The sequence below is a fragment of the Pagrus pagrus genome (assembly GCF_965226575.1).
Source record: "Pagrus pagrus genome assembly, chromosome: 15".
In the NCBI taxonomy this organism is placed as follows: domain Eukaryota; kingdom Metazoa; phylum Chordata; class Actinopteri; order Spariformes; family Sparidae; genus Pagrus; species Pagrus pagrus.
In genome coordinates, this window is record NC_140199.1 from 11,956,967 (window position 1) to 11,972,799 (window position 15,833).

At 39.4% G+C, this 15,833-nt stretch overlaps 1 protein-coding gene across 2 annotated transcripts in view; it reads right to left on the minus strand.

Moving 5' to 3' along the window:
• Window positions 1–227: 227 nt before the first annotated feature.
• bcl2l11 (BCL2 like 11) overlaps window positions 228–15,833 on the minus strand; it is a 53,182-nt gene continuing 37,576 nt past the window's right edge. For both annotated transcript variants that reach the window (XM_084374706.1, XM_084374705.1), the window contains exon 4: window positions 228–6,446. In XM_084374706.1, coding sequence (XP_084230832.1) covers window positions 6,282–6,446 — 165 coding nt within the window. In that variant the 3' untranslated portion in view covers window positions 228–6,281. The remainder of the gene's footprint in view (window positions 6,447–15,833) is intronic.

Sequence of the window (15,833 nt, forward strand, 5' to 3'; positions counted from 1 at the left end):
AAATTTTTTGGATTATTGTTTTTTTTTATTGATTTGACTGTAACAATGTCACATGTTTGCAAGTAGATCATATGCTTTGTCTGAAAAATCCTCATCAGCAAAGTAACTAACTACAGTTGTTAGACACATGTAGAGAAGTAAAAAAGGAGTAGAAGAAGCATAAAATAGAGCCACTGAAATAAAGTATAACAACAATGTTTCTGTGGACAAAAATAATTGGGGCACTTTTATGTAAAAAGATGCAAAATCTTTATTTACAACAATTTAAAGCATTTTTAAAAGCAATTAAAAACAGTATAATTACAATATTTTCAGTGTAAAATAACAGTATAAACAAAACATGTTGCTACAGTTGTACTGGGTCATTTGGAGTTGTTTAGTTTGTTTCTGTTTCTGCACAAACAGGCTCCAACAGATGCATTTTTTGTACAGCATGCACAGCAAAGCACAACACACCAGTGTCTCTGTCCCCTTTGAGATTTATCTTTTTAACAATGCCAATGAAAAGATATAATTGTTTATTCTCAAGTCATAGACATCGATTGATTCCCCTGTTGCATGAATCCTAAGAGCTCAAATACAGCGGCTCCAGCAGTAAAACCCTGAATGTCACACAACCGTTTCTGCACTGTAACACCTACAAATGACAGGCGGTGAATCTACACATTAGCAGGTTTCCATATCAGTTTCAGAACACTGTAATTCATCTCTCGGTTTCCTCCCTGCCATGCTCTCCTCTCACACTCCAGCTGTAATACAGTACTTCTAAATGAGGTCTAAGGTTTCACATGGCACAATATCAGAAATCAACATGCAGTCACAGCGCTCTCAATGTCACAGCGAAGGAAGAGCAAAGCAAGCAAATCTGGTGAACAGAGTCTGAGACTTTTATGTCAATTTTTGTCAGGAAAGGATGAGCACGAGGCGGAACTAGAGACAGAGAGTAGAGTGACAAAAACGAAACGTTGACAGAATGATACAAGACATTTTTACATTTTTGTTTTACATTTTAGTCAGTGAAATTCATGAAAAAAGGATGTGAAATGGTTTTACCCCGGGGCAGGTTTTAAAACCTTTCAATTGGGCAGTGGTGGTGTTAAAGAGGGGATTTGTAAAATGAGTGAAAAATGTGTTAAGACCTAATGTGTTAAGCTTGAGTTTCTGGAAGTAATAAACTGTTTAGCATAATAGGTCCATTGTTTTTTCAGAATGCCAGATAAACAACTTTAAAACATTGTAATAATATCAATAAATATCTGCTACTTGTAACTCTGAATAGCCAACATCCCTGGACAGATTATGAGACAGCGGGCCCCTGGACACAGATATATAAAAAGGTCCTCAACAACGTCTACATAGGAGAGAGAACCCCAGACATTAGATATTATGCATATCTTTATGGTCATTTTGTGTCTCTTTGTGGTTGTTATATGTCTCTTTGTAGTCATTTTGTGTCTCCTTGTGGTTGTTATATGTCTCTTTGTAGTCATTTTGTGTCTCCTTGTAGACATTCTGTAGCTCTTTGTGGTTGTATGCTTCTATCTCTGGTTGTTTTGTGTCTCTTTGTGGTCGTTTTTGTCTCTTTATGGTTGTTTTGCTTGACTTTGTGGTTATTTTGAGTCTTTATCGTTTTGCGTATCTTTGAAGCTGTTAGACGTCTCTTTGTGGGCTTATCGTGGTCGTTTCAAGTATCTTTGTAGTAGTTTGTGTCTCTCTGTAGTCAGTCTGTATGACTTTGCGGTTGTTTCAAGTCATTTTGTGTCTTTGTAGTCGGTGTGTATCTCTTTGTGGTTATTTTGCATCTCTCTTTGGTTAGTTTGCATCCTTTTGTGGTCATGTCGACTCTAATTGTTTTACGTCTCTTTGTAGTCAGTGTGTGTCTCTTTGTATTTGTTCTGCGTCCGTGGTCATTTTGTGTCTTTCTTTGGTCAATTTGCATCTTTTTCTGGTCGTTTTGAGTCCTTGTTTTGCATCTCAAGTTTGCATCTCAAGTTATAAGTCATGGCTGTTGTGGGCGTTTTGCATAATTTCTGGTCGTTTCAGTCTCTCTGTAGTTGTTTTGCATATCTTTGTGGTCATTCGGTGTGTCTCTATGGATGTTGGATGGTGTGTTTTTGTAGTTGCTCAGTTGACTCCCCCCAAAAAACCTTTTTAACCTGCAGTTACATTCAGAGGCTCTGGTCCAGGGACCCTGTGTCTGTGCCCAGTAGTCCATCCATGATATCAATAAGCAACCTATCACTTTATGACTCAAGTATTGGGGGCCAATCAGATTCCAGGAGTGCTGGCTTTACCTACTGGTGCTGTTGTCTATTTATATGCCTGGTCCATTGTTTACAACTAATAACTTCATGATTTCTGTCCTCAACGCAGGATTTTTAAGGATTTCTAAATCTGTACAAAAGATGGTTCTTCTGTTGACTTTACGCACTGAAACTAATCATCTGTGTCATTACCCTTTATATTAAGCGTGCCATAAGACATGTAACAAATGTCAACAAGCTTCAGTTACTGAATAGACAGTAATCCATCATCTCATTGGAGGGAGGTTGAAAATGAAACTTTCAGGCTGAAGAGCTAATTTAACACTATTAAAACATGAGATTACACAGATGACAGAGTAGCTGCGATGAGAGTTTAGGAATGATGAAAGCCAGGAACACACTCAGTCTGCGATGCATTCGTGTTGACACAACTGTGCAAACATTCAAGCTGGGCTCAAACACATACTCAGATGAATGTGGTTATCGATTGTGTTACAACAAACTTCTGTTGCTGCTGCTCTGATTTGCTGTTGTCGTCTGAATAACCTTACAGGGAGCAACATTCAACAGTTATGAAACGCATTTGTTTAAGAAGATTAAATCCAACACATGTAACACTCATGACAACACAGTATGTTCAATGCTGCTAACAGAGACTTTCATTTGAAACAGATAAACTTCCGTTGCATGAAGGGTGATTCATGAAAACTACTTATCAGGTCTTCGACAAACTGTTTCATAGTACTGTTCTGACACTTAATGATGTTGACAAGTATTTAAAAAAAACAAATTACATTCCCGTTAGCCTGGCTGTAGCACACACTCATTGACTCTGATGTGATTTAATGATCAATTGGTTCAGATGAAAACAAAGTACAGTAAGGCAGAGAATTTGTTCGAATTTCACTTGTACCAGACAAAACAAGCCAGAAAACAAAAACTTTGCACAAATCTTTTCGCTCGACATTCACACTGCTTTTTAAAACATAATGTTTGATGTTGTGATGGGCCAGACGTGGTAAATCAAAACCCAGTCTGGGCTATGGCAACATCCACTGCTTTGGAAACCCGGATGCTTCCGTCGAAAGCTCAGGGAAGGGGCGGTACGTTACTCTCTAACCCAGGCAAAGTGGTTAACCAGATGTACGTTTGCCAAACCAACTAGTTAGTCTCTGTCCTTGAAGTCTTTTCTCTTGTAAAACCTGAAAAATACTCTCAAAATATAACCTCTATTTTACTGTTCATATTAACTGTGACCGTATGTTTTGTTTTGATCGTGATTATTTAATGCTATTTAGAGTTAGGGTTAGTCTCATTTGAGGTGCCAGGAAACAACAGACTGATTGACAACATGAGCGTCTGAAATGTTGGGAGATTTTTGGTTGAAATGAGTGATTATGTAGATAAAACCCCAAATGATGCTGAAAATCGAGCATTTGCTGCATCTAGCAGTGTATTCAAATTCATAATCCTAACCTTCAAGACTCTGCAAGAACTCCAGCACTGTTTTAAAACACTTGCAATAAAAGTTAAATCTCACCACTTTTTGAATGCGTTGTATTCTGGTGTACCAAGCCGTAATGAGCTCATTACTGCCCCCAGAGGCCAGAGAGCAACACACTATGTTAAGCACAGTTGGGGGAGAACCACAATCGTATTCATGAGCCCATTTCACACAAGAAAATAAACTTGGACAAGCAAAACAGAGATAAAATGTAAGCTTTATCGTTAATATTTTCAAACAGTATGATTCGGTTTTACAAAAAAAAAGAAGACTAACATGATGAGAATTAATTGTCTGTTTGGCAAACGTACTTTTCTGGTTAAGTTCACCATCTCCCAAAACGAGCAGCTCAGGGCTGTTCTACATGAGAACTGATATGTTTTAATGCATCTAAACAATTCAAAGATAAGTATAAATGTATCTAATCTCACCACTGTTTGACTTACCACTGTGAGCTAAACAGTCAGTGACAAAACCCTCTTTTACTCTGCATGATTCAGTGTTTGGTTGTAGTCCAGAAATCTCTCTCTGAGAGTGTTTAATGACCTGGCAGGCACGAGGAGACTTGGCCCGGTCTGAATCACTGCACTAATAAACGGATAACATGACCTTGTCAACAAAACAATACTTGCCAGCTACATTCAGTCTGGCTGCTAATGTTGAATCCAGACGCTGAAACAAAGAGCGGTGGAAGACGGTTCTGTTATATCAAACTGCTTCATGTCAAAGTAAGGTTCGTAAATGCAACACGTAGATGACGAGTAAACAAGACAACTGGAAACGACACAGTTTAATGGTTTCAATGATTTACATGATTAATTTTGTTCATTATCTTGAGTTTTACACTGCAAACTGACAGCTTAGTAACAAGTACTCAAATCTAATTACCGTATTGACAAGTGAAGTAATCTGCTCCTGCTTTTGCTTTTCAATGTGCAAAATCTTTGTTTTGTGTTGTTTATGATTTTTGTTTAATGTTGAATAAAACCACAACGAGGAGGGAAATGAAACCCATTAATGCTTTTGCTCTTACTTTAAGAAGTCTGAGGTTTGATTTTTTTTTTTACTTTGGCTCTAGCTGCTGCAAGCACGCTGGCTTTTCTGTAAAGAGGAAGATTGGTGTCAGTTACATGAAGGTTGGTTCAGTATCATCTTACTAATATCAATGGGTGAGGAGGGTTTTTTTTATCAATACAAAAGGTCAAATCTCTCTGGGCAGGTTTGGTTTACACATTAACAATAATGTCTTTGTCTTTGTGTATCAATTGCTGTTTAATAAGTTGTATAGTAGTCATAAAATACATAGATGAAACATTAGTTTTGCAATTTTCCAACAAACATAGATTTTTAAAACTAGTGGAAAGAAATGTGTTCTTATTTTTTATTCAAACGGCAGTATGGGTACTTTTAAGGGATAATAATCCAGATCACAGATTAGCCAAACAGGAGAGCTACTGGAGTTAGAAATTTACCCAGGTATAGATATATGACACACAAAACAAAATGGACACTTTATCTTAATGTATACAAACACAGTAATAAACTGCATTCAGACAGGATTAATTTCTCCTAGGAATTATTTACATTCCCAAATACTTGTTTTAGAAAGAAAATAACTGCTTTTCCTGTTATTTTGTACCCAGAAGGAGTTAAGTTGCTGATGACCACCGCATCACTCCTTGGAGTATTAATCCTGTCCAAACATTGCTTAAATTGTAGCAGTCTGAAAAACACAGCATGTCATGGCATTTGATTATCTTTTACATGGATACCTACGTCATTTAGCACTCAACAAAATTCATTTCTGTGGGTAAAAACGCTGGCGTACAGAATGGCTTATTGAATTACAACGTCTATATGAGCAGACATGTAATTCATGGTAACAAAACATTAAACGGCACAGTAGTTAATGAATGTTGTGTGATTAAAATGTTGGATAAAAATAAACAATTTGGCCCACTTGGTTCCCACACAGGTCACAAGTCTATTGCATGCTTGATTGCCTGAAACCTTCAGGTGAAAAAGGATTGGGGACAATTTTGTGAACTGGACCCACGTACTTTAACAACCCTGGGTCTGCAGAGTTGATCAACCAAAGAACTCATAATCTTTGTACAAAAAAAAACCTTAAAAGAGGCTAAAAAAGTAAACAGAAAACTGTACAAGGCACTTTTGAATTTCCACAGGCGTAATTTTCCACTGAGGCAGATTTAGATGATATGACCGCCTCTGCGCTGGAAAGGAGTGCAAAATCCTGGCTCTTTGGTGGTATTGTAAAGGATCAGAGACCGTGAAGGAAAAACAGAGGTGAAAAAACAAAAATTCTAGCATTTTAGAGTTCCTTAAAGGTGTTAACAAATCATCTCCAGAGTCAAAAGTCTCCTTCCTCAATTGGTGAAGGAGAGGAAGTAGAGTAAAAATTAGGTCCTCATAAACAAAAAGGAGATTCAAGGTTTGATAGATCCAACACATTATCAAAGAAAAATGCTACGTCTGCTGGATTTTTCCAAAGACTAAACCTGAGAGTGGTCCTGGCTGTCCGTGCTGCCTTGCAAGTAGATTATCCGTCCGATCAGGAGGAGCAGGAGGCCCACGCAGAGCAGCATGGCGGGCTCCTGGTGGATGTGCGGCAGCTGGTGCGGATGGATCACAACCCGTCTTTGTCCGCCTGCCACCCCCTGGAACAGAGAGGAGAGAGAGACGAAGAGATGTTTTAGTTTTAATGAGAAATACGTTATGGCTGCACCAAAATTAGAGATGGTCCGATACCATTTTTTCCTTCCCAATACCGATTCCGATACCTTGGGCTTTGGGTATCGGCTGATACCGAGTACTGATCCGATACCAGTGTGTGTTAACAGCTGAATATAGTACTAACCCTGTATGGATGTGCTATGATTGCTATCATTATTGTATAGCCTGGCTCAGGTAAAACCTTGCAGAGAATGATTGCCATACAACATTTTTTTATTATCTATGTTGACACTCAGTCATAACTGAAAAAGAACAAATAAAGCAAACTAGGAATAAATAACAATTTCTTTAAACACTGTGTAGCGCAGCCACTTTTTAAATAGAACAGTTTAAAAATGTAGTGCAACAGCAACTTAAATAAATCTAAGAATAAATAATTCCCTTATAACTTACTCACAGAACTCATTTGCTTGCAGCACCGCACTTTGAAGGGCAAATGTTGATGGCGATACTGTGTCCACCCAGTGTGCAGACTCAGCAAATACATGGGTCTTTTAGCCTACAGGAAATGTGCTCCCTCACTGTCTCATAAAGTTTGGGGAGAGCAGCTTCGTTGTGCTCTTTTGTGTGATGTGTCTTCAAGTGCTTTATAAGGTTGCTGGTGTTGAAATTGGCAACACTCGAGCCACCCCTCGAAATTACAGCCTTGCATACTAGACATGTCACCGTTTTACTGGTGGGGTTATCCAGAGTAAAATATTGCCAAATAGCTGACATGTTGCTAGCTCCATCTGACTCCTCTATCACTTTACCTCCTTTTGTTTGATACTTTGTTTTAGCTTTTGTGTTTTCTACTTTTCTATTTTTATCATTATTATTATTTCAGCGTTTCATTAAAAGCCTGTTTGTTGTTCCCAATCCTGCTCCCCTCCTTGGTGTTCTGCATTTGGGTCCTATGTTTTTACTAAATTGTAACAAAAAAGGACTTTATTGTAGTTTTATCTAAAACGCATGTCCTGTTCATGACGTTATTCATGTCCAAATGATGCATTTTCATCGGCTTTTGCATCTCATGCTCTCATCTCCCTCTCATTTTCGAGGATGTTGTGAGAATATATACATCAAATGTTCAGCTAAACACCCTGCAGTCCCTTGATGATATAAAATCAAAGAGAGACACACACATACTGTATGTTTACATCCACAGGAAGCAGGTAAGTACAGTTCTCTACATCCTGCCACACATCTCTTTACTCCGGCTGTCTCCAGGTGTGATTTCTTTACGTCAGTGGGTGTATAAATGCATATGAACGATATGTGTTTATGTTAAAATTTGTCTGAAGGCTTCCGATCTTATAACTTTAGCCACCTTTTCTAAGAAATGCATACATTTTTTTTTAAAGATTCTCATTCAGTGCTGTATGTACATATAAAGACCCTAATGCAAGCAGCCATTTTAGGGAAACGTGGGTGAAATATTAGTGATGAAAGGTGAAACTTATCGAACTCAATATAACGAAAAGCTGTTGGTAATCGTATAGAATTACAGTGGCAGCTCAGTCATTTAGTATTGCACATTCACAAAGAAGAAGAAGAGGGGACAATGCAGATTAAAAAAATAATAATGGTCAAAAGCAACTGAGGTAAGACATCCTGATATATACTCTTACTACATTCAGAAACACTGGATCCTGCATTTCCAATTAGTCATAAGACTGACTCAAGATGATGACTTCATCGGGGTAATTATCAGACTTTAAAAATCCCCTGCCAAAGCCATAAAAGACATTATACAACTGTAGTGTACTCTTCATCACGATTAAACTGACCTTTATGTGTAAAAATCAAGATTCATTCAGTACCAACAGGCAACGAGAGCTGAGTTTGCACAAAGTTGAATCGAGTCCTGCTGAGTCTGGCTGGATTGTACAGTCCTCGGGGCATTTATTCTATTGAACATTACATCAGCTACAAGAGGAGCATTGAATCAATAAGTGAGATCATCTGTAGTTTTGATTAGGACCCTAATAGTTTCTTTAAATTGCAGCCTCAACTGTCTTTCCTGTCTCTTGTTTCTACAACACCTCTCTGCAGTCATTCTGACACGCTTGGCAGGCTGTTGAGAGAAACAGGTGTTTTCTTTTCTTTTCTTCTCTCCATCCCTGCAATCAAAAGCCCTGTGCATTGGCCTCTGGCCAGTGATCCAGCAGCGGCAGCTTTTCACCAATAACAGATCATCCAGATAAATAGAAGAGAAAGGAGATTTCCCATGTGTGGATGCAGACCAGGGAGCTTGGGCCAGAGAAGAACCCTCTCCAGACGCTACAAGGTTCCTGTTGCTGAGTAAGGGTGTAAAGGTGGATGGGGACCTCCAGAAAAACAAAAAAGAGCTCCTAGTGGCCATTGGTAGAAGGCTGTGGTTGTACTATGCAGCTCTCACATAGGAAATCTTGTAGATGTTTGAATGTGAAGCAGAGTTATGCTTTTAAAAAAAACATCCTCAGCTACTATTGCTATAGTAAATAAAGGTTTAGAGAAGAAACCCTAACCTCTGAATGAGGTGTTTACAAGAATAACTGAGGAATTTACAAGAGCAGGAATCAGTTTTTCCGCTGGAAGATAGATGTCCTGTTTTGGCATGATAATTTAAGTACAGCCCAGCCGGATGGACTGTACAATACCATCCAGACATCGACTGGCACAGAATAAGCCCTTGGCCCCGGGGCGAGACTGTTCTCTGAAAAACAGGATCTTTATGGACGAGAGCAAGAGGGGGATATCAAAGCTGTGTGGTTTGATTCGAAAAGTGAGCCAAAAACCACAGAAACCCATAATGCCAGAGGAGGAAACAGGTGAGGGGAAGAGTAGTTAACCCTATGATTCGTCAGTCTGTTTCTAATTCTGCGTCTGAGCTGCCAGAATACTGATTTGAACCAGGCTTGACCTTGGGGTTCCTGTATAGAACCAGTTTGACAAGCCTGATAGATTCATGGAGATAGGTGATCTCTAGATGAATAGACAAAGCAATCCATTGTAGAAGAGGCACCCACGAAAATAGACCACAAGACCCGATATGTCTTTTAGATGTGCATCATCAAGAAGGCTGATCTGGCCAGTGATAAGCTGGTACAGGTAACTGAGAGGCCGGTGGTGGGAAATGAGGACCTGGTGTCATGTGTCTAACCTAGCAACCCACCAGATCAACTACTGGCTCAGATTGCCAATGGCTTTCGTTGGCTGGTAACTAGCATGCCTTGGCTACCTATGTTAGCTACCAATCACTATGGTTTATTTTATCGACGGGCTGGATTCAAATACTCTGCATTACTGCTACCAAGTCTGATGAATATTTAGTGCTAATTTGCAAATGATAGCACATAAAAATGCTAAAACCAAAATGGTTAACATGGTGACCATTGTACCTGCGAAAGCTCAGGATGTCAGCATTGTTATTGTGAGCATGTTAGCATGCTGACGTGAGCTTTTAGTCCAAGGCACATCTGTGCATAAGCTCCTCCTCACAGAGACGCTGGTGTGGCTGGTAAGTGTTTTTAATTGTTGGTGGGAGGTTTAAATTAAATCCACCATTAAAGCAGAAAAAATGACTGCCTGAGTGTAAATCACTGAGGAGACACCAGAGCGGGAAGTAGCTGAAAACTCCGAACTGTCAGAGTAATTTCACTGCAGCTAAACTGTGCCATGATTTCCCAAATGTCATCAAGAAACTGTTGTGTTTGGCAGTGAAGAGAAAACTCTCTCCAAACATTGATTTTTTTGGGGGATTTGGTTTCATCTCCACAACCGAAACGTCTGCTATTATCATAAATCAAGATTTGTGTGGGTGCAGAAACTAAAGCGAACATCATTTAGTTCAGCCTCCACTTTCATTTGGAGCTTCAAAGTTTGTCGTTTGACATCACAGATTAAAGCTTTGTAGTAGTAGTAAGTTGATGTGGATTTTCAACTGAAGAGCAATTTTTGTAAAAGCAGTAAAGATTGCGATCTTCGCTCTCTGATTTATTATACCATTTCTTGCCTTTATGTAATTATACATTTCTTTTGTAAAAACATTACAATTATTGTTATTAATGTTAATTTGCTTGCAGCAGCGTTTATCGTGTTGCACATTAGAGACTCGTCTCTCCTCTTAACAGCTTTGGAAGACAGACACAAGCTTTGTGGTTTTTCAGTTGGCAGAGTTTCGGAGCTCTTTCCTCACCTCACGAACCGCGCCGTGATTTAACTGTCAAGATGGTCTTCAGTTTGCAAAGTGAGGGAGAGACCACGTTGGAAGATTTATGAATCTCAAGAGAAAGAGCAAATTTACTGAAAGCTTGTTTCACCAGAACATGTTCGATTTGTTGATCTATTTACGCCTACATACCTTATACTCGAGGAAAAACAAGGAAAGAGGGACTCATTTTATACAAATCAGTTTTAACCTTCCCGAAATCCTTCCACTTTATTATATATCCAGCTGTGCAATCGTGGTAGGCACTTATTATATTTTACAGCTCATGAAAGTGCAGAAAAACCTCAGAATGACGACATAACAGGGAGGATGTGATGTACCTGGGAGGAGCTGAGTCTTCATGTATGTGGTTAAACACAACTGAAGCATTGAAATCTGACCAACATCTGTACACAATGTGTCTCATATCACCTCTGGAATGGTTAATGACTACTTCAGTGCACCTGGTTGCATTTACACCTGGATTCATTTAGATTAATCATCATCAGACGGCTGTCTGATAACAGAAGGTTCATGCTCAGGGTTAATTCAACTGGTTTAAAGGAGAGTTTGAGTTCTTCAAACACACTTATTTGCCTTCTTGCTGAGTGATCAATGAGAAGATCGATCGATCACTCTCAAGACTGTGTGTGCAGTATGAAAACAGAGTGGCTTACTATCCAGTTAAAGAGAGGGTGAAGAGTTATCTACTTTAATCTTTTGTTGAAGGAGAGATCAGAGCTTGGTGTGGGGGGGGGGGGCATTGGGAGGTTTGGGGTGGTGAATGCAGGGCTTTGTGTTACAGCTTGGAACGATTTTCAATGCAATCGCCATTCAGTGATTAATGAAATCAAATACAATCAACATTTAATCGCAGGCCATTTTATACCACCAGGAGACACATTGTCAGTCAGCTGTTGCGATTACCCATGATCACAAAAACCTAGTTTGTATGTGCATGTATGTGTATGAGGGGGTGTTCAGGGACTATGCATCACTACTTTAGCTTAAACACCTTTTGCAGACAATACGGCCGGTCTGTTATTTGGGTGATTGGTTGTATTTCACAGTCAAGAACAGGGGTTTGATTTCCACTGCAATCAGAAGCAGATGTGCTCCTCAGCTGGAAAACTCAGGCTGAGAGTTGGACCTGAAGCCAAAACCAGTTTCACTAACCGACACTCTTCATATTCAACGTTACCAGGATTACAGAAAAGGAAATACACACACGTGCACACACACAGACACACATGGGTAATCATCTTATAGTCACCTCATTTAAACTCTTACCTCAAATAACCCCTTCCATCATTCATCAGAGAAAACCTGCTGCCACAAATCGTTTTCGTGCTGTCACTGCAAATCTGCTGGCTGGAAAAACCATGCAGGCAGATGGCCAATCAGCTTACTAGATAATCAGTCAACCAGAAAATCCACCAGTCAGAGAGTAAATCAATGCACCAATGAAACAACCACACTGTCATTCAGCCAATCAAACAAACAAGATGCTGATTATGATGGCATGTTTATCAAAATAAATCCAGATTGAGTTTTGTTTAAATGCATTTCCAATATCCAATGTTTTATACATCACTTTAAAACATAACATTGCGAGATGGCGCGTTTTTCAACATGTTTGTTAACTTTATCAAGGAATAATGCATGGGTCTCAGTGGAAAACAATCAGGCGTATTTAGGTGGCTTGTATCTATTAGCAAGTACAATTTGATGTGGATCTTGGATCTGATGAGCTTAAATTTTGGTTAAGGACTATTGGGCCTTGGTGGAGGTATGCAGCGTCATTCTAGTTACATGACTCTCCCCTTCTTCATCTCATATTCTTTTGTTTGGGTTTAGAAACTATTGACTTTCAAACAACTCATCTTGCTCCTCTTCTCGTCTCTGTCTTTTCACAGTGGAAACATTGAGTCAGTCCGTTCCAAAAAGCTCATGTGATTTTGTTTGGTCACCACAACTTACTATGCTGCATCTCAAAATAGCTCTCTAAACAAGGCTACACTTACAAGAACACACACACAGACACACACAGACACACACACACACACACATACAATGTAAGCTGTTATATTGTTTCACTATCCTTCTCACTCTTACCTCTCTCTGCTTCTAAGTGCCACTTTGCAAACCTCCCCAAACACTATAATTTGAAGGTTTTACCTCTTAAAATGTTTTTTTTCAGGGGATTTCTTGTTGTAGGAGCATGCATAACAAGTTTGATCACAAAAGTTTGCAGTCTCTCTTACGTTGTGTACATGTAAACATCTGTCTGTACATTATCCTTTACATTCAAACCCACACAACACATCAACACCCACAGACAGAGGGTGCATTAGTGACCTTGTGGTTTTGAATCTGACTGGCAACCTTCACCACATAATCTCTGTTATTACTATTACTCTTTTGCCTTTTTTCCCCCCATGTGTGAAGCAGTATGCGCAAAAATATCCCAGCAAGCTTTTCTCTGCTCTGTGCACAACAGCTGTTATGGTGTGTCCACTCCCGCCGAAAAGGCTATGTTGGAATTTGTGCAATATGAAAATGTCAGAATCGCAATTTAGGACAGGCACTGAACAGCTATCAGGCTATAAACAGGTGAATGCGTCAATAAATCAGTATTTAGTCCTGCATTGCACTGATGGAAACAGCAAAGCACTCTTAATGGATAAATGAGAGTTAAAAATACTCTTTCTCCCGCTCTTTGTCTTTCATGCACACTTGAACACACATAAACAAAAACACAAGCAGCCAGTCAGTGACACCCGACTGGTCCACAATGTTCCTCTGAGTTATTTCTGTCTTCAGGACAAAGGGTTTTACCTCTTACTGAAAGATGACAGAGTGTGTGCTGGAGTTTGTTTGAGTGTGTGTGTGTTAGTGTGTGTGTTTTGGCAGGATAATTAGACCTTGTGCTTTGCTCCCTGAGAGTTTTTTAACCACAGGGCTGAGCCATAATGAATCTACACTGTCACGGACCCTCGACTGACACACCACACTCACATACACTCACACACCAGACACCGAACTGAGCACGTTTACAGATGTTTGAAAACAAACGCACACATTGTGTAAATGTTTAACTGGCACACATAATCACGCACACATTGTGTAAATGTTTAACTGGATGAGTTTGTGCGGGGGGGTGGGGGGGTTGGAGGGTGAGAGAGGCTAGATTAAATGAGGACAAAAGAGAGCGAGCCAGCGAGAGACAGGAAGAAGACTATCGAAACACAAACAATTACTGGTCATTATATTGGTGATTACACAGCCCTATGCATGTTTTCCTGGCAACTAATCAGTCACCTCAATATGGTTTTCATGTAAAAGTATTTCTAAGAAGTAAACTTCTCAGGCAGGATGGAAAGAAAACACCTGTGTTTTTGTGTGTGAGTGAATAATCAGATGATGTGAGTCATTTTAAAGCCTGTACAGCCTGAAGTGATGCGGCTCAGCCTCTTGGTCGACGCCTTCAGGCAATGAAACTGAACAAAGCTCTTCTGTCAACAGTGGCAACATGGCAGTTCAGTATCACAGTAATGTGATGATAAGTTGGTGATAATTTTAGAACTTTATCACCGATAATTATTCATTCTGTTTTACATTTTCCCTATCTGTCCTGCTGAGTTTATATGATAATGGACAGTATGTCCATTAAGTAGTTGAGAACTTGCCTACATTTCTTTTTATGCAGACGATTCTCAAGCTTCCCTTCTGTAACAGGTAAATCTAAATGTGACAGCAGGAATGTCATTAGTTTTGTATAAAGTATTTGATAACATCATTTGACGAGATGGTGGCACTAAACAAGAATGCAAGGTAAGGGAAAAGCAACGTTATTACAATTCATCCCGGGGGGAGCACGAATATCAATCCATCCAGTTGTTGTCGAGACAAATGTCAACCTCATGGCGATGCTAAAGGAAAAGTCAGAGGGATTTATCCTCTGGGGACCGTGAATGTCTTTACCAAATCTTATGGCAATCCACCCAATAATTGCCAAAATATTTGACTTAAACTAAAAAATGTTAAGCTCATGGAAGTGCTAGAGGAAAAGTCAGGAGATTATCAAAGTCAGTAGAACTCATCCTCTGAGGATCATGACTGTTCTTACCAAATTTCATGCTAATTCATCCAATAGTTGTTGACATTTTCACTAAAAAACACAAATCTCAACCTCATGGCGGTTCTAGAGGAAAATTCAGAGATCACCAAAGTCAGTAGGATGTATCCTCTGAGGATCATGACTGTCTTTACCAAATTTCATGTCAATTCATGTAATACAAAAATTAAATCTGAAGTCTGCTCTAATCTTTGCTGTATCTAAAAAATTAAAAATAAAAATATTCTCTTTGAACTGGTCACAACTAGTAGTATGCAAGAAAGAGGTTGAAAGTAGATATCACTTCAATTTAAGGGGTGACAGGTCGAAAAGGTTGGAAGGGTTGGCAGCCAAACCATGTGCCCGTATCACTCCAAAGTCACCCCTGTCTAGCCCAGAGCCAGATATGATTCATGGTGATTCACCTATCCTGCTGGGCCTGTTTGATGACAGTTTGAAGTTCACAACAGTGTTGAGAAATTCCACCAAGTTCCACTCAGATCTTTCAGTTCTTCAATTTCAAGCTGGGAGATGTTATCCATTCAGTGTGTCTGGGTTTGATCAAGGTTTCCGGTAGGGTCACTCTTGAAGGCAAAGTGGTCTCAGATGAGAGAGCAGGCATGATGTCTCACACAATCATTAGTGAGAGAAGCTCAGCGTGTTGCCAGGAATACACTATGACATAACAGATATCTGCATACGAATGCAGATAAATAGAAAACACTAATAAAAGCCCAAATTGTTGTCAGACAATAGCCGATGGGTTCCAAGATTGCATTTCGGCCAATGCGTTCCTCTTCTTTTTGCTTCTCCACATGGACCGTTTACCTGCATGCAACCAAAGCCCACTCAAACGTGATCAGTCAATACTATTAAGACTTTAAATGGACTACAGACAGAAACAAGAATGCTTCCGTAACAGAAATTTCATCCTTTTGCATTTATATGCAGACTTCTGTTTAAAGAGATTAACAGTGGGGTATGGCTGGGCAATATATTTAGGATATTCGCAAGTCCAAGCAT